Source organism: Nelumbo nucifera, chromosome 4, assembly GCF_055504915.1.
Source record: "Nelumbo nucifera cultivar China Antique chromosome 4, China Antique-T2T, whole genome shotgun sequence".
In the NCBI taxonomy this organism is placed as follows: Eukaryota; Viridiplantae; Streptophyta; class Magnoliopsida; order Proteales; family Nelumbonaceae; genus Nelumbo; species Nelumbo nucifera.
Window position 1 is genome coordinate 42,772,548 of NC_142652.1, and position 23,137 is coordinate 42,795,684.

At 36.4% G+C, this 23,137-nt stretch overlaps 1 protein-coding gene across 2 annotated transcripts; it reads left to right on the plus strand.

Moving 5' to 3' along the window:
- The first annotated feature begins 517 nt into the window (after positions 1-517).
- On the plus strand, positions 518-4,636 carry LOC104589545 (protein REVEILLE 1). Of its 2 annotated transcripts, XM_010247894.3 has the most exons (6): positions 518-1,590; positions 2,235-2,369; positions 2,481-2,592; positions 2,714-2,775; positions 2,946-3,377; positions 3,494-4,636. In XM_010247894.3, exons 1-6 carry the CDS (start codon positions 1,579-1,581, stop codon positions 4,271-4,273), a joined length of 1,533 nt encoding a protein of 510 aa, XP_010246196.1. In that variant the 5' UTR covers positions 518-1,578; the 3' UTR covers positions 4,274-4,636. The 2 variants fall into 2 exon arrangements, with proteins under 2 accessions (XP_010246196.1, XP_088742545.1); XM_088886419.1 differs by lacking the exons at positions 518-1,590; positions 2,235-2,369; positions 2,481-2,592 and having other exon boundaries at positions 2,714-2,833.
- Positions 4,637-23,137: the final 18,501 nt, after the last annotated feature.

Genomic DNA, 23,137 nt, shown 5'->3' on the forward strand with positions numbered 1-23,137 from the left:
AGCCCATTCGAGTGGTCCATAACCATCCATATCTCTTTCTCTCTCCTCACTTTCTCTTTCCAAAACGGTCTCCGGGCTCCGGCTAAAATACGCGTGGCGCTCTCGATAAATATGGGCGGCGAGTGCTGCTGACGTGGAGAAAAGCGTAGAAGAAAGGGGCTCGCTTTTAATCGGGGCCAATGAACTTTCGCTCTCGCGGGTTCTTTTATTTTTTTTAGAGGCTGGAGATATTTTAGATTTTTTTTAATGGATTAAAGCAAGAAATATTAAATAAATGGAGATTAATCGGGGGATTTATCCGGTCTAAGAACGCTGCCTCCCACAAAAATAAAAAGCTCGGAAATAAAAAGCGGGGGACACGACAACGGGACGCCACGTGTCGGGTATACCAGTGCGACGTGAGCCACAAGATTCCATGTATTTCTCGAAATTTCTATGAGTTTTTCTTAAATAAAAAATTCATCTCTGACGTGGCACCCCCTGCTTTCTTTTTTTCCTCTAAAGCCAAGTTTCAATTGTCTCCGTTTTCTGTTTTCTGTTTTCTCTGCTCTCTCTCCCTCTCTCTCTCTCTCTCTCTCTCTCTGGTTTTCTCTTGTTCCTGTTCTTCTTCTTGCTTCTCTCTGTCACAGTCTCGCTTCTTCACTTCTCTTTCTCTTTTTCCTGGTGGAGCATTCAGGAACGTGGCTTTGGGTTTTTGGCGAATTTGGGGGGATGGATCGAAGGAAGGAGGAATGATTTTGGGGTGTTTTGGAAGAACATTTTGCTGTGTTCAGTGCTGCTTCTGAAGATCGATTCGTCTAGTGTGGCTTTCTTGGAAGAAAAGCTCGTTTGGAGAGTCGGGTTCTGTCTTTTTTTCCTTGGTTGGGGTGGAATGTCGTTATGAGTTGCGAAGTTAAGTTTGATTCATAGTTCTCTTCCTGTGTTTTTTCTGCTTGTAAGATTTGTTTCTGTTGCTTGTGTTCTCTTTAAAATTTTGCGGTGGAAATCAGTGCTTTTGTTGGTTTCTGCTGTTCTAGGAAGGGGTTCTGGTGAAGTTAATCACTGGAATGTTTGGAGGTGGGATTCTGGTGAACAGGACACGGGTTTATTTTGATCGATTGGTGAAATTGTTCATTTATAGGGTTTGTGGGAAGTTTAACTGGGAGGAAATTTGATACAAGGAAGTGGTGAAGTCGTTATTTTTTGTAGATCAATGTTAAAGATGAATAAGGTGTTCTCTGGTTCTGTGATTTCGGAAAAAATTAACAGAAGGAAGGAACCTAATTTTTTGTGCTTTGGATCTTCTGTGGTTTTGGTCCACTGATTGTGGTGGGAAAGTGGTTTTTCGGTTTCCCTGTTTAATTGTAAAGAATTTCTTTGCCGAATAAAGATTTCTGCAACCAATCTGTAAGTTTGGAAGCGTTGAGCTTTTCTTTGCACATTGTGTTGCGATTCCGTGGAATCTGTGGAAGGTTAGAAGAAAGATAACTTTTTTCAGAACTTTTTCCATTGATTCAAGTTGGGTAAGGAAGACACTAGAACTTCTGTGGGACAAGAAGGTTATCTTCAGTACTGGCGGGATCCGAGGTCTCTGCTGCAATGACTGTTCAGGTATGCAATCTTGAAATACTCATACTTTCAGTTGTTTCTAGTTAAATGCTTAAATTTAGCATGTATTTTGGAATCTAGGTAGATATGGTCAAGGAGTGATTGTTTGCAACATTTGGAAATGTATGCTTATACCCTTTTCATGTAACAGTCGGCAACCTCATTATTGTCCCAAAATTAGGATAAGAGTTACATTAATCCATTGTTTTGTACAGATTTGCTTCTAAATCCGTTGTTTCCTATTATAGTTGCCTTCAGTCTTTATGAATATTTTAGATGCATATTAAATGAAGTTTAAACAAAATAAAATGATGTTTTAGATTTTGCAACTGGGAACTTCTTTCTGGTGCTTGCTGCTTTTCCATTTCCAGCTTTTTTTGGGCTTGCGGGATGGAATTTCATGAGTTATGGCAGAAGGATAGTGAAAGTTTAAAATTTGGGGTCCATTAGTTTTATGATAATCATAGCCATAGGTGGAGATCTATTAACGGATTTTTCTAATGATAAGGAATCTTTAATTCAGTTGCTTTGAATTCAGTAGTCTGATGTGGCATTGCTAACAGCCTTATTTAAATTCAATAGAATTCTTGCTGGTCTAATGGCATATAGAGTTTCTTACTGGATTACTCATTTTGCCTTGTATTTAGGATAATAGTGGATGCTCAACTTCAAATACAATTGCCATGGCAAGGAGCCAGACTTGTTTGGATGTGGGTGCACAATCATTGAATGGAGTCCAACTAAAGGAGATCTATTCATGTGGAGATGAATTTCCACCCAAGGTTTTAATCTTCATATGCCCTACAAAATCTACTGCATTTGAAGTACTGTGTCTAAAGTTATTTACTTAATGTTCCTTTGTTTCTTTGTTATTCTATTTTCTGCTTCAATAGGTCAGGAAGCCTTACACAATTACCAAACAGCGAGAAAGATGGACGGAGGAGGAGCATAAGAAGTTCCTGGAAGCTTTAAAGTTGTATGGCCGTGCTTGGCGCCGTATAGAAGGTAAGCTTCTAAAGGATTTGTTATTCTCTGGATTAGTTTCCTGCTCAAGAATTTTATATCCCCTGCAACTGTTATCCTTCTTTCCTGTCTATCTCAAGTTGGAATCACTCTATTTCTGCAGAACATGTGGGCACAAAGACTGCAGTTCAGATTCGAAGCCATGCCCAGAAATTTTTCTCCAAGGTTAAATGCCCTTTTCCAGTACCTATTTTCTACCATAATTGTTCCTCAGATCCTTAAAGTAAGTTAATCAATCATAACCCCAAGGCGTGCAAAGCGTTCTTATGCGGGTTTAACTCTTTAAGAATTGGTATATTTGTCTCTCATCTCTCTGTTGTATCTTCATGGTCCAGGTGGTCCGGGAGTCAACTGGAAGCAATGCAAGCTCTGTGAAGCCAATTGAGATTCCTCCTCCTCGGCCAAAGAGGAAACCCATGCATCCTTATCCTCGCAAACTGGTCCACTCGCTTCAGAAGGGGATCTCAGTTCCAGAGCAACCAGAAAGGTCCAGATCTCCTAATTTATCAACTTCAGAAGCAAATCAGTCTCCAAAATCAGTTTTATCTACAGTTGTTTCAGATACAATTGGATCTGTAGCTTCAAATCCACACAATGATAGTCCATCACCAGTTTCATCTGCTGCCGATGCAAATCCTGGCAGCTTGGTGCTTGCCGAACAAGAGAATGGAAACCTGCCATCCACTTCATCGGTGGAGGAAGATAGTGGGTATCCATCATCAGTCCCAGTAACTGCTACCTCAAGCCCACAAGATCAATCTTCCACGGTAAGAACTCCCTAGTAGTTTTGTATTATTTACCTCCTTATAACGATCTTTGGAAAGTGGTGTCCTGATAATACGTCTTTCATTTTTCTTTCTTCTTTGTCAATCTTAATTTCCAGAAAGTTGATTGGGGTTCCAAAGACAATGCATGTGATAAAGAAGGCGCAACCTCTGAAGCATCCATGATAAGTCTTAAGCTCTTTGGGCGGACAGTGTTGGTTACTGATTCCAACAGGCCATCTTCTTCAAATCTTGGGAGTAGAAAATCACCGCCCTCTGAAAGCTGTAAGGACAGTGACAAGAATGATGAGAAACCCGGTAAAACACCACAACAGAACTCTACACAGATAAACTTCTCCATGGAGGCAAGCAGAAGTGCTTGGAGTCCATGGCCTTGTGGAGCTCCCCCAATGTTTTACTGCATGCCATTCCAGAAAGAAGACCCAAATCTAGTAGAAGCCACTTCTTCTACTCTACCTTGGTGGGCCTTGTATGGAGGTCTTCCATATCCTGTGATGCCATCCTTCAACCTCAACTCAATACAAACATATCCTGATACTTGTTTGGAAGAAACTTCGAAAAAGGACATTAACAGGGAAGAGTCTCGCACTGGTTCCAATACTTCCTCAACTAATGATGCTGGGGTAGGTGAGAAGAATGAGGATGTTGTTGACTTTCAAAATCAAGAGCCTTCTTCTGAGGATGTTGAGAAAGAACCAGCCTCTGTTTTTCTATTGAAACCAAGTGAAACATCAGCTTTCTCTGTGCTCAAACCCATTCCTAACAAGTGCACAAAGGGTTTTGTGCCATATAAAAGATGTTTGACAGAAAGAGATGCCCAATCATCAGGGATCATTGGAGAAGAAAGGGAGACACAAAGGATTCGGCTGTGTTTGTAGGCATTTTCTTGTGGTCTCTAACCATATATTCTATCTACACAGGACATTTTTCCTTTTAACAGTTTGGGAGCTGGTCCAGGAGAAGTGTCTCTGGATTATTGTAGTTTCAGCAGTTGGATGGTCATGAGTTAAGATGGAAAGGGGGGAAACATAGGGTTCAAGCAACCACCTCTGCTGCTTTGTAAATCTCGGTTTTTTTCCTTTCCATAACTGTGCAAAGTATAAACCCTTGTCAGAGGTCTGGGTACCTGCAATTTTTTTCCCTTTTTCCCCTCTATTTGTTTCTCTAATCTTTTTTTTTTTTTCCTCAGTATCGATATCTGTAATCTTCAATATTAATGTCAGCTATCGTATTTTATTTTATTTTTTTCTCCTGAAGTTTAATTTCTGGAATTATACTTAATAAAAAATCTCTATTTTTCTGTGTACGAAGTTTAGTCTTGAACTAAGCAGGCTTTGGCAAGCGTGTATAGAAAAACAAGTCAAAGCAGTAAGACTACAAGTTGAATATAGTACATCGCCCCGAGAACCATCCCACTCCGTTCAAGTAGAGAGGGTTAATGAACTTCCATAAACAAGTCATAGCTAAATGGACTCAGGAGTTACACAAGTGTGTATGATTCCTGAGCCCTCTTACAAGTAGAGCTCCAACTTGGGTTGGACTGGATTGAAATTTTATTAAATTTTCAATGAGCTCAAACCCTAACTCAAGCAGATATGGTTGAAATTCTTCAAATCAGAGAATCCCCCTTGCAGCCCAAGTTACAATCAGTGTTTTTAGAAGAAGCTGAGGCAAGGTGGAGCCAAAAACAGCCATGCCTCATCCCCCTCACCGCTTCATATCTCAAGTTGGCAAGGTGTATGCTTCAACTCCGCAACATTATATATATATATATATATATATATATATATATATATATATATATATATATATATATACTGTCCACACCAGACTTCATATTGCTTTTCAACCCTTCTAAATTTTGTACTTTTTTAATTTAAAAAATATATAATTAAATATGAGCATCTTTTTTACACCAGCCCGTACATTGCTCAAATCTCTTCTAATAATAATCTATTATATTCTTCAAATTTTAACAAAATTTGATTATTTATAATTTATTTGGTTAGACCAAAAGATCTCTCATAATATTTATCTCAATCCAAAAAGAAAAAAAAATCTTGACTTTTCTATTTCTTATTGAATATTATAATACTAATGTGTCACTTTATGTACATGTTAGAATATCATCTCGATGCATTCATATGTTCACTCATGACACATGACAATGGGACCTACCAATCTACAATATAAAAACAGTAGGTGTGATTTTCTTTAAATCAAATATAAAAAACAGGTAAAATAGAAATTATTAATACTATAAAAGTCAAAGAAAATTTCCAAATTCTTTTTTATTTGCTTTCACTTGGTTCTAAGAAAAAAGTTGAACATGAGAATATTCATTTAAACATTCATACATTAGTTTCTATTACAAAAAGATAGCAAATATAAATTAAGAATTATATGATTTAGATAGAAAAGGTTTTAACTGTTAGATATAATACAAAATAAAACTTCAACTTAAAATGTCATATTAAACAGAATACACATGCAATAAAATAAATATAAATTAATTATAATATATATAAATAGTATCTAAAATGTATAAATATTTGGGTCCACATGATTTTTTTAGGATATACGGTGGTGTTTAGCCAGTTCCACTTTTAGATGTTCCTCTTCCAAAATTTGAGTCCAGATCTCTTACCCACAAGAACTTCTGCTCATATAACATCGCAACCACATATGGAGAATATCTCATCCTCCTTTATAGTATGCAGGGGGAGATGTTGTCAATTCAGGGGATAGTGTATTATGAATAGACATGGGCAGAGTTCTCGTGCACAGGAGATCCCACGTCCCAAAATTTAGTCCTACTAACTGAAAATGATCAGACAGATACTAATTCCAGTTACAAAAATTTAGGTCAGATGAGTTGGAGATCACTGGGGAGTTGTGACCAATATTTTTCTGTTACATGTTCAGAAGATTATCCTACCTAATCCATGATATAAGGTTTTGGCAAATGCTCAGCCATGCTTTATTGCTCATAACAACAAATTCAAGTAAGAGCTAAGGTTGTGTTTGGTTGCAGTACAATTTTATTTGTACTGGTACAACTGTATGGAAGTGCAAATGAAAAAAAATATAAATTTTGGTTTAATTTTGTTTTGGATTTTACTTTATTCCAACTTAGGTCATATTTTACTTCATCTGTAGTAGTGCAATCAAACAAAGGTAAAATTTGAAACAAAAATTACACTTAAACATTTGCAATGCCATAATTTTACATCAGTGTAAGTAAATTTGCACTGCAACCAAATACAGCATAAAGAATTAATTCTCAGAATCAAAACCAAAAATAGACAGAAGCTATGATTTGACAAGGCTGATTTTATTGCAGGAAACATTGTTTAGGCCCACGACATGAGAAATTGGTCATGTATCTTGCTTCCAGCATGCAAGACTTGGCAACTTAAGAGTCACACACTGCTCTTTAGCATTCTGTGGCCAAAAACTGAAAACGTTTTTTCCAAATTCTCCCTCTCGTCGCTCTCTGTGTGCTGCATGTGACCTGGTTTTGTTAACATGGCTGGCCCAACCCAGTTACCCACCGAGCTTGGACTGGTAAGGTCTCAAAAACCAGTTGGCGTCTGGCCAACCCTTATTCCAGCTTCCAACATTAGGTCACTTTCTTAGTCATCAATCTATTCTAGGGCTGCAAATGATATCTGTTTGTCTGAATTCGATTTGAGTTCAGTCGGGTCAAGGGTGATCCAAAATTGATCCATATAAATTGGTATGAATATGAATCCACCCCTATTTGATCCAATATAATCTAATTCCATCCAATTTAAAGGTATATTATCTTGATAGTATACAATATTTTGATCATTTTTATTTTAATTTATTAATGATATTCAACCTCAGATTGCAATTCAAACCCGACTTGAATTGGAATATAAACAACTCAAATTTGGTTATCTTATATTCGGTCCAAACTGATTCATTTGCAGCCCTAATCTATTCCAGCCTTCAAAAGAACCGGGCATGACTTATCCAGCAGTTATTAGAGCAAACTGAGACCAAGATAGTATCTGAAACCTGAAAATCCTCATGGTTGACCCTTCCAATGTGAGGAGTTCCTGGTTCCTTATGTTGTCTGGTATCCGAAGTCTGAAGATGCATGAATCTTGTTGGCATGAAGCATGATGGATACCTACCTATGCTTCCATGTTCTCACTGACTGATAGGACCTGTATGCCATATGCAATGTGCACTATGGACCTGATAAATCACTGGGCTAGGCTAATTCACCAATGTCTGGAGTCTGAAGCTAACAAGTAGCACACAGCATCAAACCCAGGACCCATGGTGGCATGTGGTTCTGCTCATTGGAGCCTCAAATCTGGCATTTATGTGGGACGAGGGAAGGAAGCCTTGACCTTTTCCTTTGTTGATTGGAGACAGATGTTTGGTGTAGTTAGATATGAGGCCCCTAGAGGCTAGATCATCATGGTATTTCTAGCAAACCCACGTTCTAATTCATGGAGTTCTCTTGGAACTAGGCCTACTTCACTCGATTTGATCAACAAAATCTCGTCCACTTCCTGAATCAACTGTGGAAAGGGGAAAATCCCACTCAACTCAACTGTTGAGTAGTGTTTCAAAACCCAGTCTAGAGGTTGAGCCGTTTTCTCCTCCGGGTCAATGGATCATCGGTTCAATCATCCATGCAATTGGATTTGGATGTCAACACGACAACTTAATTTTTCAGTTCTTGGGCTAGGCCTGGGCCTAAAACCCCCGATTGTCCTAATTTTCTTTTGGCTGGGCTGAGCCTAGTATCCCAACTCCCAAGTCCGTTTTGGGTTGGACCCCATCCAAATCAAAATCAATTTGGATAGATTGGTTGGACCAATAAGACATATTGAATTGGGCTAATCCAGACTTAATGGTCCAAATTTTTATTGAATTGGATTGGACCTGATCCATCTGTAATGGATTTATATTGGATTGGGTCAGATTGGACCAATATCCAGTCCATTGATAGAAAATAAGAATACAGGTGTCAATGGATCAGGTTTGGATTGGAACAAATCTAAATTAAAACCAATTTAAACAAATTGAACAGTCCAGACATTGAATTGGACCGATCCAAAATGACCCAAGGTATTCATCAGATTGGACTAGACCTGATCCATTTGTAATGAATTCATATTGAACTGGATTGCATTGGACCAAATCCAGTCTAATTAATACCCCTGTGCATAAATATGCACATGCATGCATACATATATGCAAAATATATAAATTTTTATTAAAAATTTAATTATTGATAATAAGTAGGTTCATGCAACTTCTTAATATTTGGGTGTAATACTAATAGGCCTGTCATTGTCTAAGCCTAATTGACCAACCTGAGCCCAGCCTAAGCCCGAGGATATATCAAGCTTGATCTAAGACTCGATCCAGGTTCCGGCTTTAAGCCAATTATTAGGGTTGGACCTGGTGACCTTAAAACCAGCCCAATGGGCTGAAGTTGATTGAATAAACAGTTTTATTTATTGATCGAATAAACAGTTTTATTTATTTATTTATTTTTTAATAAACAGTTTTGTTTATTTATTTATTTTTGAAATAGTGAGCTCAAGGTTGACCCAAACCAGTATTGTAACCGGTCACCTGTCCAACCAGTCAGGTCAACGATAAATTGGAAAAACTGCCCTTGAGTGAAATCCAATTTTTGAGTTAGTAAAACAGTGACACAACCAACAAAGAACCCAGTTAGGCGTAAGATGGAATTCGTCGGTTTACTCTTCTAAACTAGTGAATGACCCCGTATTAAGTACGGGGAAGTTATATATATATATATATATATATATATGAATAAACATTAATGATTTTTAACATCATTTTTTATTATTATTTATAAACTGCCATTTTTTTAGACATCTATACAGTCTATGGGTCCATATAAATTGACCCTTACATGTCAAACCTGTAAAATTATACGGGTCATTAAATTCAACTTAAACCATTTATTATTTTAATTTAACCATTCTAATTATTATTATAATTTATTTTATTATTTAATTTAAAATTTTTGTTATATAGTAATAATAATAACTAAATTTGTAATTATTTAAATATTTACTTAAAATATTTTTTTCCAATCGAGTATAATTATTATATAATATATTTGTTAATTCGTATTTTGCATTTAAGAATAAACATTTATGATTTTGCTTAACAATTTTAATGGTTGTTAATAAATATTGATTCTTATTTAAGGTTTAATTACTGTATTCAGTAATTATTATGGGGCATGCTTTGAATAAACATTAATAATAACTGATGATTGTTATTTCATTTTTTATTATTTACTTAATTAAGTACTTGATGATTGTTATTATTATTAATTATTTTTATAAATAATTGATTGTTATTATTATTTACTTAATCCAGTAATTTTCAGCAAGTAACTATTTGATTTAATTTGAATTATATCATTTTTTAATTATTTATAATAGACATTTAGGGTAGACTCTTTATTTGATTTAAGAGACTTACCATGTTTTATCTAGACAATGACCCCATACTAAGTAAGGGGCAACTACAGTATCATTTAATTTGAATTTTACTATTTAACAATAAAAAAAATCAATGTCCTATTGAGCAACCCACCCCAAAAAAAGTATCAGTAACTTTGAAATCATTAATCTATTTATAAAATGGTAAAATTATATGGATGTTTACAACAATATCACTAATACTGATTAATATTTAGGGACATATGAATGGATAAAAAGCATTTAAATGATATCCATTTAAAGAGGCAAAGAAGGAAGAAAATCATTCAAAGAGCTGCTAAGAAAAACAATCCATGCCAAACAACACTTGCAGATGCATCCATCATCTGAAGTAAGAGATGAAAAATATATTACTACAATCAAATCATCATCATGTATGGCTATAATCAATTGATAATATAATCAGGACTCCAAAGCCCATCCAACAGAAGAAACATGAAAGAAAAGAGAATAATGGGACCATCCTGAGTATGGAAGTCACCTCCAAATTAGGTGGCAACACTTCTTTTGGTCAATCATCGTTATGGATTTTAAGTCTAAGCTCCCCACAGTGCACGTAGACTGGCTAGAATTTATCTTTAGGAAAAAGGTAGGGAAACATATACATAACCTAATGATATGTTTGAATTATGAGAATTGGGAGATAGAAATAGAAAATGTAGGTTGAAATTATAATTTTGGGTATGTTGATGTGTCAAATTCAAGTCAATTAGAATACTCATAGATTTTTAGTTCATTCATTTAGTGGTAATTTGAATATTTTTTTATTCCATGTCTTTATTGAGTAATATAGATTAATAATATATTAATAATTATGAAATCAATAATAAGTCTATTGTTATTACTATTATTTACTAATATTATATTCTTATTATGTGTGTATTGATTTTGAAATAAGTAATATTAAATAATAATAATTATTATTTTTATTTTTATTATAAAGTAATTAATTTGTTATAATTATGAATTTTAGTTAATTCCTGAAATAGTAATTGTTTTTATAATTTTTTTAGTTTAACAATAATGAATAATTGAAAGTTTATAATTTAACTTTCACTAAATGAAATATTTATTGGAGAATAATAATAGTATTAATTATGATTACTTATAATAATAAGAATAATAATAATGATGATGATGATGATGATGATGATGATGATGATGATGATGATGATGATGATGATGATGATGATGATGATGATGATGATGATGATGATGATGATGATGATGGTGTAAATAAGTAACACTAATTATATATTTATAAAATAATTAATATGAATTAATATAAACATAAAATGATTATATCCTAATTAATAATTAACATTAATAAAATACTTATTAATTATCCTTAATTAATTAACACTCCGAAGTAATAATTATCATTGTTATAACTTATAATTAAGGAATTAATTATTAGTAAGTAATTATAATCAGTAATTAATTATAATTATTGATAATTATAATAATATGCTTATATTAATTCATATAAGTATTAATTATAATTATTGATAATAATATAATTAATTATTTTATATAAATATATGAATTATAATTTTTTTATAATAATTCTACTATAAATAATTAACATTAAATATTTATTTTCAAAATAATTAATATGAGTTAATATAAATATAAAATGATTAATTCCAAATTATTAATTACCATTATGAAAATTATTATTAATTATCATTCCGAATTAATAATGAGAAAAATTTTCAGTAACTAAGTATTGGCGGTAATTATTATAAGAAATTATTATCAGTGAGTTATTATTAGTAGTAATTAATAGCTGAAATTAATTAATTAGAAGTCATTAATTATTATTAGTACCCTTCTCTTTCAAAAAGTTGACTCATCATCATTGTCATCATGAATGACAAAAACTTGATAAAGACAATTTGATAAAAATAGGTAAATATCATTAATTTATTTATTTTTATCTTTTGGAAAATTGAATAAGAGAAACATAAAATGGTTAGCATTGCAAATGAAAAATTATTTGGATTTTTGCAAAAAAAATATTGAACATAAAAAACCAATTATTCAAAAATAAGGTCGTTAAATCAAAGAGTAACTAAAATTATTCAGTAAATAATGATTTTAAGAAATTAAAATTAATAATTAATTATCTATCTGAGTTAAAATGGGTAATTTCAGCAAATTATTTTAAGTAATTAAATTTTTCTATTAACATTTCTTTAATAATAATCAGTATTATTAATAGATTAATATTATATTAATAATTATGAAATCAGTAGTATTAATAAGTATATTATTATTATTATTATTATTGTTATTATTATTATTATTATTATTTCTTTTTTATTAAGTAATTAATTTGTTATAATTATGATTTTTAGTTAATTCATAAAATAATATTTGCTTTTATAATTCTTTAAGTTTAACAATAGTGAATAATTGAAAGTTTTATAATTTAACTTTCACTAAATGAAGTATTTATTGGAGAATAATAATAGTATTAATTATAATTACTTGTAATAATAACAATGTAAATAAGTACCATATTAATATCATTAATATTAATATGAAATGATTATATCTCAATTAATAATTAACATTACTAAAATTCTTATTAATTATCATTAATTAATTAACATTCTGAAGTAATAATTATCATCATTAGTATTATTAATAATTAATTATAATTATTGATAATAATAATATAATATTATTAATTATAATAATATATTTAATTATTTCATATAAATGTATGAATTATAATTTTTTATAATAATTATAACATAAATAATTAAAGTTAAATATTTATTTTCACAATAATTAATATGAGTTAATATAAATATAAAATGATTATTTCCAAATTATTAATTACCATTATGAAAATATTTTATTAATTATCATTTCGAATTAATAATGAGCAATATTCTCAGTAATAAATTATCAGTAATTAAGTATTAGCAGTAATTATTATAATTATCACTAATATATTATTATCAACAATTAAGTAATATCAGTAATTATTATAAGAAATTAATAGCTGGAATTAATTAATTAGAAGTAGTTAATAGTAATTAATTAGAAGTAGTTAACAGTAATTATTATTAGTAATCAATAGCTGGGATTAATTAATTAGAAGTAGTTAACAGTAATTAATAGCACAGTTTCCCTTTTTTAGGAAAAGATTGAAAGTGGGAACTTCCCACTTCTCACAACTCTACATGGTGGTGGGCTCCACTCTGCATGTTTGTGGGCTCTTTTCTTGAACTACCACTAATCAGAATTTGACACATGTCTAGTGGGTTCTATTCTTGAACTACCACTACACGTGTCCATTTTGTTTAAATCTTTGGAATGACAGATATCTGAATGTAGATGGGCCACATGTCTGACTGTAGGGAGCTAGAATGAAAAAATTAAGAAATGAAGAAGAAAAGGTACAACAAAAGTGAAGAAGAAAATACATCATCAACTGGTCACGACCTTATTTATAAACTGCCGAATGAGTATGAACTCTATCCTATAAATAGATTGGAACAATCGTTGGTTGGTGGTCATTATAACATCTATTGAAATAAATGTCAAATGGACACAACAGATTATGTAACCTGATGACAAAGCATAAACCAAATCTATACTATTAACACCAGGCCACTACGGTTGGATAAAAATGATTGCCGATAGTCAGGGATCATTAAAACATAGATTGAAATAACAGAGAACTACTATAAAATTATTGAAACAACTATAGTCAAAGATTGAAATAAGTAAAAAACAGAGAATTTACTAACTTGAGAGTTCTCCGAGTAGCAGACTTGTTGCAGAATTTTTTTATTAGTAGACTACTGAATTTGGAGAGTTGTCTAATTTCTTTCAAATGGGAGACTACAGCTAGTGAGTTTGGCAGACACCTTGAAAGTTCTTTGAATTCTTTCTCTGAAGTTTCTAGTTCACAAAGCAAATTCTTGAAAATGTGCATGAAACCTATAGATGGTGTTGTGTTTTCTGTTCTAATTATTAATAGTAATTAATTAATTATAAATCATTAATTAATATTACTTCAATAATTAACAATAATTAACATTGCATCATATAACAATTAATAGTAATTATTTTTTATTTAAAGACATTACTATTTGTAAAAATAATATATTTTTATAATTGTAACTCAATGATTTTTAACAGTAATTATAATGTAAGCTATAAATATCATAAAAGTAAATTTAATTACCAAAAAATACATTTAATTACATTTAACAGTAGTTAACAATAATATATAATTCTAATATATATACATATTTAATGAAGTAATAATTTTTGTAATTCATTTAGTAAAAGAATTATGAATAATTGAAAATTTTAATATATATATATATATATATTAGATGGTTTTATAATGTCTGTTTTTGTTACATATTTATATTATTTTTACATTTTTCTATTTTCTACCATCTATAAAATTTCCTGTATTTTTTATTTATTTACAATTTTCTGTGCTTATCTATAATTTTGGTGTTTATTAATTAACAGAAAATTGCATTTAATTATAAATAATTAACAGTAATTAAATTGTAACAAAATATTATGTAAAGAATAAAACTGATATAGGTCTTGATAATTAATTATTAATGGTATGTTCAAATGTAAATATCAGTATTTTGATAATTATTAATGGTTTTAATGGTACATGAACGAATACCATTGTATTAAATATTAATGGTATTTTAAATTGTAATTAACAGTAATTTATTAAATACACTTAATATTTATGATAATTAACTATAAATTACTATAAATACAATAAATACATTATGCAACATACAGCAATTTACAGTAATTATTTTGATTTTTTATATTTTGATATTAGTATTTATATTTTCAATAATTTCAGATTTCAAAACAATATTTAAAACCAATTATCACCAGAATTTTCAGAACTTAAAACTACTAATTTCACCAATTATCAGAACTATTCTAACTAATTCTCACAATAATTATTTTAATTTTTTGTATTTTGATATTAATATTTTTTATTTTCAATAATTTCAGATTTCAAAACAATATTTAAAACCAATTATCATCAGAATTTTCAGAACCTAAAACTACTAATTTCACTAATTACTAGAAATATTCTAACTAATTCTCACATTAATTATTTTAATTTTTTGTATTTTGATATTAATATTTTTTATTTTCAATAATTCAGATTTCAAAACAATATTTAAAATCAACCTATTCTGGATTTATTAATTGGTAATTAATTAATTACATTAATTTCTAAAAAATGTTAAAATTTGAAAATAATTACTCATGACAATAATTAAAATAAGTAATTTCAATAACCACTAACAAATTTCAGTAATTTTCAATAATTATTTTGAAATTTCAGGTTTCAAAATAATTAGTTATCATTTTCAGTTTTTAACTTTTTCCCTGAAAAATATACAATAATTACTAACATAATAATTAAATTTTACAGTAATTACATTAATTTATAAAAATATAATCACATGTGTTAATAATTATTCTAATATTAGTTAACAGTAATTATAATAACATGTGTTTATATAATAATTAATTCCTGAAATAATATTTACTGTTAATTAATTCCGGAAATAACATTTGTTGTATGGCAATTATTATTAATACTTAATTAACCATGTGTCAATTATTAACAGTATTGTTAATTATTAATCCGGCTCGTTAACCCGTATTAATATGCAATTAATAAACTGGGTCTGCATGGTATTTGTCCAGATGGGTAATACATCCGACCCGGATAACCCAAAACTAATATATAAACAACTGAAAATTTTTCTGTCGTCGTTCGTTTTGTTTTCTGTCCAGTTTTTTTTTTTTCTTTTTTTTTAACTCCTTTTCTGAATTCTTGTATTTGTAATCCTCATAGCTCTCTGAAAGAGGAAACCTAACATGATATTAAAAGGAAGAAACTTGATCCTTCTACAAATAACTACAAAACTACAAAACTGAAATAAATAAAAGTCTAAGTATTTTAGTATTATCAGACATTAAACAGAGCAAACGACTGAAAAGTAAATGCACACTTCCTATTTTTTTAAAGTCACAAATTCAAAATTTAAACAGAAATTAAACTGACCCGATTCAGATTACAGGGTTGAATGAATTTGATTCCTAGTTTTCTCTGAGTTGAAGAGTTGCACAATTCCCTCAGATTTGTGAGTTTCCAACGTTCTCTGAGTTCCCAAAGTTCACAAAGTTTCGAAAATTATTTGAGTTGCAAAGTGAGTTTTAGATTTCAAAACATTTAGTTCTATGTGTAAACTGATTGAGAGTGGGAACTTCCCACTTCTTATGTACTTCAACTAACACACGACACTTCCATAGAGATAAGTTTTAATTTCCAAGTTAGTGGTCTTAATATGAAATTGCAAATTCTTGTAAGGAATTGATGTTGCGCGATCTGATTGCTTCCTGCTGGAGGATGATTTGGCTTCTGAGCTAAGTGGATCTGCAAAATAAAATCAGAGAACCCAGGGTGACTAGCCCAATGAGGTCGCTCCGATACTTAAGTTAGTAATCTGATGCGAGCTGAATAGCTTTGAGAGTTTAGAGAGCTAGAGAGCAGAAAAATCACGCGTACCTTAAGCCATCGGGGTTGGAGCCTTTTTATAGTTGAGTAGTCGTGGGGCACACGAAAGAGTTCTGGGATATCCGGGATGTGGAGATGGAGCTCGCTCCGCTCCCAAAGGAGTAGTATACAAGTAAGGCTTATCTCGTTCCACCTCTGATTTCGGCGGAGTCAGGTTAAGTCCTTATCGTGATCTCGGAAAAGTCGAGGTCTGCTAACTCATCGTGATCTCGAGGGATTCGGGATTCGTTGGAGAGACCTCTGGAATTGGTTACGTGGGAGTCAATTACGTGGCGCTTTGAGTTGCTGGTTCCGAACTGGTACTTCGGTCTTTTAGTTCCGATCTGGCTTGGATATCGAGGTGGCCCTACTCCGAGGTGAGCCTTAAGCCGAGGTGACCTTTGTGCCGAGGTGACTGAATACGCGAGCTCAATTGTTGCGAACTGAGCTTGTCAAGCTGAGTTGTCATCTCTTGGTCAGGTCGTGTCTACGTGTCTCCTTTTTACTAGGTCGGGCCAAATCACCCTTCATCAATTGCCCCCCACTCCCCGAGCCAGGGGTCTCGACCCGGTGTGAGGAGTTCATGACGAGTCCAGGTGGATTTGGCACAAGGTCTAGGCACCTTGTCGGGTGAATCATTGGTCGGACCTGTTCGACTGCCCCGGCTCAACCAGGAATAGCCCAGATTGCGTCTAGTCTATGCGCGGACGTCACGCCATTTATAAACTCCGCGGACGTCAAAATATGCGCTAAACCGATTTCAACCTCGGGGGTCGCGCAGCCGGTTTTCCTAGGAGCCATTGGATCACTTCGATCTCAACCGTTGATTCTTAGACACAATGGCTATAAATAGGGGGCCCGAGACTCATTTGCTTCGCCACAAATTCCCTAGCCTTCGGTCTGAGGTCGCACTCAAATCCTTTAGCTCGTTGTCTCTTCAGTTCGGTGTTCTTTTGAGATCATCTTCCTCTCGGTCTTTCCTATGGTGAGTCTTCCCTAGCTCTCTTTTTTGATTCCGTGTCTTTTCATGTCTAGCTTTAGTTTCGATAGTCTTTTAGATGGGAGCGGTGGATCTGCTGGGGCCGAGGTAGGTACCTCGACTCAGGTCGTAGATCGCCATACCGAAGAAGTCACTTCGGGTCAAGATGTGGTCTGCGATCCTCCTGAGGTGGAATCACCCCGGGGGGAGCGAGAGGCCTTAGGTGATTTGGCGTCCACCTCGCATCGGGGTCGGCAGCCAGATAACTTTGGCTCGTCGACAATGACGACGGAAATGCTCCTATCCCTAGTAGCTCAGTATAGGCTTCCGAACAACTTAGTCTATAGTATTCCCCTAGGTAACTTTCCTCGGGAGCACGGTCATTACGAGATCGTGATCTTCGAGGAACAGCTCGTAGCTGGTCTTCGTCTTCCACTTCACTGCTTAATAGTCGAGGTCATAAATCTTTTCGACATTACCATTGACCAGCTGCACCCGAACTCCATTCGTAATGTAGTAGGAACCATCTCTCCTTTCCATGACTATAACCTTCCTCTCGACCTCGACATCTTCTCCTCCATTCTTTCCATAAAGAATAACTCGTCCTGTGTTTTGCCCGAACACAGGCGAACTTACTACCTGTCCCCACGTCCGGGCTACAAACTCTTGCACGAGCTCCCAAACAAGGTCCCCGCCTGGAAAAGGTGTTACTTTGTGGTCCACAACACTGAGGAGTGGCCTTTCCCGACCCACTGAAGGGCGGCCGTCCAAGACCCCGGTGTCAAGTTGGACCTAAAGACAAGGGAAGCGCTCCGATCTTGGGCGGAGCTTGGTTTGAAGTTCATGGACTATGTGACCAAGGACAAGCTCGTGTAGGCCAGTCTGAGTCCTGGTAGGTCGTCATTTGTTGTATTTCCTTTGCTTTATCTTGGTATTGTTTCTAACTATGCTTTGGTTGCAGCTATCATGGACATCCCCGCGATCAAGCTTTTCGGAAGTATAAAGAAGGGGAAGAAGAAGCGAGCTTCGAAAAGAGCTCGCGTTGAGTCTCCACAGGCTGCCGTTCTAGAGCCCGAGCAGCCCTCATCCACTGAGCAACCACCCGTGATCGACCTGGTCGAGGAGGAATCCGGGAAGCTCTCCCCGCCTCGCGCTCCCGAGGAGGCAATGTCTTCAGAGCCCGCCCCTGCAGCTGTCACTTCTTCAAGCAGCGATGAAGCAGCTCAAAGCATTCTAACTCCGAAATATAGCCTTCTCAAGAGCCAAAGCGCAGTGTACGCCAAGGAGGTTGCTAGCTGGGCCGAACTGCTGGTCGCTCAGCTCGAAGCACGAGCGGCTACCCACTACATGGTGGTAGGTTTTCTGACTTCTTCGATTTTGTACTTAGCTTCTCTTGTGCTAACTCTTGTTCTCTTCTCTTGGCAGGTGAACTCCGCTATCCACGCCCTAACTTACCAGTCCAAGGTGCATCTGAAGTGGGCTCTCACAGCTGAGTCTTCTTCCCGCGAGGCTCACGCCGAGCTAAACTTGGCCCGCAATGAAGTTAACTAGCTGAAGAAGGATGCACAGGCTAGGGAACTGATCACGTTGCTGATGTCCGAGAAGGAGGAGCTCGTAGAACAAAAGGCAACGCTGAAGAGGGAAGTGGAGAACCTCGAGGCCCACGTAAAGGAGCGGATTGAGATACTCCTTCAGGCAGTGGAGGAGGCCAAGGTCAAGGCCATCGAGGAATACAAGGCCTCGAAGGAGTACCGGCAAGAGATGATCGAAGTGGGAACCGTGAGCTACCACAAAGTCTTCAAGCTCAGTAGGTGGTTGACTCGGCGCAAGTTCCCTCAGCTCGATCTCAATACCATTACCACCTCGAGGATTACGAAGGAAATGGCCGCTGAAGCTGCTGAAGATCCAGACTTCGAAGTAGAAAGCGACAGGACCTGCTCGATGACGTCGAGGAGAACGGTGCTGATGCGAGCTGTATGAAGACGGACCTTCCTGCTGAAGCCTCGGACAAGGGCGAGGAGCCCCAAGACGACTAGAAGTCTTCCAATCTTCTATAGTGTACCCCGGGCCTCCGATTTCGGTTTATAGTATAAATTTCTCTTTTTTTTGGCTTCTACTCAAAAACTTTCCATCAATGAAATACAAACATTTCGACTATCTTTGTACAAAAATGTTCTAAGTGTAGGTTACCCCGAACTGTCGAGCTAACGAGCTAGACTAGGAGTAGGGGTAACTTAGTATATTGTATGCCGAGGTGGGCAAACATTGTAGGGTATATACTCGACCTTTCCACGCACGGGCTAATCATTTAGGTATCGGTTGTCCCTTAGAGCCAAGCTGTCGGGCCTGACTTCAAGTGGGATTAACCTGTTGTTATATGTCGAGGTGGGCTAGACGTCGTAGGGTTTATACCCAAACTGTCTATGCCTTAGGCATGAGGGCTGATTTGTCTATGCTGAAGAGACGATTAGGACTTGTCTACCCATGCCGAAGAGGCGACTAGGACTTGTCTACCCATGCCGAAGAGGCAACTAGGACTTGTCTGCCCATACCAGAGAGGCGATTGGGACTTGTCTGCCCATGCCGAAGAGGCGACTGGGACTTGCTCGTAGTGCCGAGGTCATATGTTAGCTCGGCATCATGGCCCTTGGGCTTCTGGGAGTGACTCGCAATCCTTTCTCTAGTTCGGTCACAAGTAGTATCTTCTCAGGTTGCCGACGTTTCACGCTCGAGGTACTTGCTTCCCTTCCAAGGTCTCGAGCTCGTTCATACCTTCCCCGAATACCCGTCTTACTTGGTAGGACATTCCCAGTTTGGTCTGAGCTTACCAACACCGGGCTCAGGTACCATAACCTTCTGAAGAACCAGGTCGCCGACACGAAAGTGTCGTTTCTTGACCCGTGCGTTATAGTACCGAGCCACTCTCTGTTGGTAAGCTGTAGTCCGAATGTATGCCAGGTCTCGTACTTCTTCCACCAGGTCTAGGTTGGTACGGAGCTCGTCATTATTTGTCTCCTCGTCGTAGGCCTCCAAGCGTAGTGTAGGCACCTCGATTTCTGCTGGGATCATCACTTTCGTGCCGTAAGTGAGGTTGAAGGGAGTCTCACCTGTGGTAGTCTTGATGGTGGTCCAGTAGGCCCAGAGCACACTAGGCAATTCGTCTACCCACAACCCTTTGGCTCAAGCTAAGTGAGCTTTCAGCCCACAGAGTATGGCTCTGTTGGTGACTTCTGCTTACCCGTTCGCCTGGGGATGTGCCACCGAGGCGAAGTTTTGCTGAATTCCCATCTCAGCACACCAATTCTGAAACTTGACATCCTCGAATTGCTTTCCGTTGTCGAAGATGAGTACCCGAGGTAGCCCGAAGCAACACACTTGTTGGGATTTAATTTCATGTTATACTTTTATAAAATTTCAAAAACATTTTGCAAATCGTTTAATAAAAATTTTGAAAATTGGGTCTTAACGACCATGTCATCTACACAACATTCAACTTTGTTGCCGATTAACGGCTCAAAAATCTTGTTTACAAGTCTTTCAAAGGTTGCCCCGGCATTTTTTAGTCCGAAGGGCATAACCTTATAGCAGTACAATCCGAGCTCAGTTATAAAGGTCATCTTTTCTTCATCGGCGGGGTCCATCCTGATCTGGTTGTAACCAGAGTATGCATCAAGGAAGCTCAGCAACTCATGCCCTGAGGTCGCGTCCACTAGACGGTCGATTTTAGGCAGTGGAAAATAGTCTTTTAGGCAGGCCCTATTCAGGTCAGTATAATCGACACACATGCGCCATTTACCGTTGGCCTTTTTTACCAGAACTGGGTTAGCTACCCAGCTCGGGTAATGGACTTCCCTGATGAAGTTTGCCGCTAAGAGCTTCCCGACCTCTTCATCGACTATCCTCCAGCGTTTCGGGGCGAGGTTGCGCTTTTTCTGTCTAACTGGCCTGACTAAGGGATCGGTGTTTAGCTTGTGAGTTAAAATTTTAGAGTCTATTTCGAGCATTTCTACCGCGGACATATCTAAATTTTGAAGTAAAAAACTTACCAGCTGAGAGAGAAGTGGCTCCTCGATTGAAGCGTCGATCTGGAGGGTCTTAGTTGGATCATCAGTCAAGACCGGGATATGAACCGTCTCCTCTGTTGGTGTAGCTCGCTCCTCAGCATACTCCGTAGGTCGCTCGAGCTCGATGTCAGCCGCTAGTTTGGCTTTCCTCTTGAGGACGGCTATGTTGCATTTGCGAGATTCGAGATGATCTCCTCGCACAACCCCTACTCCATAGTCCGTAGGGAACTTCATTGCCAGCTAGTAGGTGGATACTACCACACATAGGGCGTGCGTAATGGGCTGACCTACTATGGCATTGTAGGGAGATGGGGTTGCGACTACTAGAAACGTGTGCTCGAACCTCACTACGTTTGGCCACGTGCCGACCTCCACGGGTACAGAAACTCGCCCTAGGGGTCTGACCTCCTCGCCACTGAAGCCTACCAAGGGGTATCCGTCGGCTTTAGGTTGCTTTCCTGGAGCTGGAGCTTGTCGAAGACGTCTTTGAACAGTATGTCGGCCGAGCTACCTAAGTCCACTAGGACGCGCTTGACCTTGAAGTCTTTGAACAGTATGTCTGCTCTTCACTTTCTAGTTCACGGACTGAAGTTCGACCTGCTGCCGAAGTGCACCCCACGATGATGGACCCGCCAGCAATCATATTGATTACTCCGCGGATCGGCCTTTCCTCGGGCAACTGCCATGGCAGCTGCTCGCTCTATCTACTGTTGGACTCGGGGGCATTCTTTCTTTGGTCCCCCTGCCGGTCTGGTTGGCGGGTTTGTTTGACTTCTTCCTTCAAGTTGTATGAAGTTTTTCAAATACCTGTAGCGGATGAGCTCCTCTTTCTCGTCGCGGAGGTTTCTACAGTTCTTCATACTATGCCCATGGTCTCTGAGAAAGTGACAGTAGACGTTTCGGTTTCTGGTTGTAGGATCTCCCCTCAACCTAGGTGGCCACTTAACAAAGGAAGAGTCTTTGATGGCCATCAGGATTTCACCTCGCTTAGCGTTGAGGGGCATGTAGCTTGTCCTTTCAACAGGTGGGGTTCTGGAGCGCTAACCTGACTTGTGAGATCGCGAAGGAGATCGACTCCCAGATTTATTTCCTCCCTTGCTCGGAGACTTGCTCTTTCTTCTCTTACGACTTTTGTTACCGATATTGTCACTGTCTTTTTTTCTTTTCTCAGCTGGATTGTCGGTCTTCGGGTTCATCTCTTCCTCGGTTCCGATGAACTAGTTGGCAAGCTTGAGGAATTTTGTGATGTCTTTCGGCTTGTTGGCCACCACATGCCATTTGAATTCCGTGTGAGTTATGCCCTATTTTGCTGTCGTGAGTCTCAACGCTGGGTCTAGGTCGGGGATCTACAGGCAGGTGTCATTGAAGCGCTTGATGTAGCTTCTAATGGACTCCCCTTCTCTTTGAACTACATTAAGGAGACTCTCTTGGGACCTCAGACACTTCTTGCTGGTGATGAAGTGCGAGGTGAATAACTCCACAAATTGCGCCCAACTCTTGATTGATCCTGGCGCGAGGTTCTGGTACCATGTGCGAGATACTCCTTTAAATGTGGTAGAGAAAGCTACGCACATGCCGGA

Excerpts from the sequence above, each read along its gene's own strand:
- LOC104589545 (XM_010247894.3), top strand. Across the intron at positions 2,370-2,480 it reads GAGATGAATTTCCACCCAAG|GTCAGGAAGCCTTACACAAT; the intron begins GTTTTAATCTTC and ends CTGCTTCAATAG. Across the intron at positions 2,593-2,713 it reads TGCTTGGCGCCGTATAGAAG|AACATGTGGGCACAAAGACT; the intron begins GTAAGCTTCTAA and ends CTATTTCTGCAG.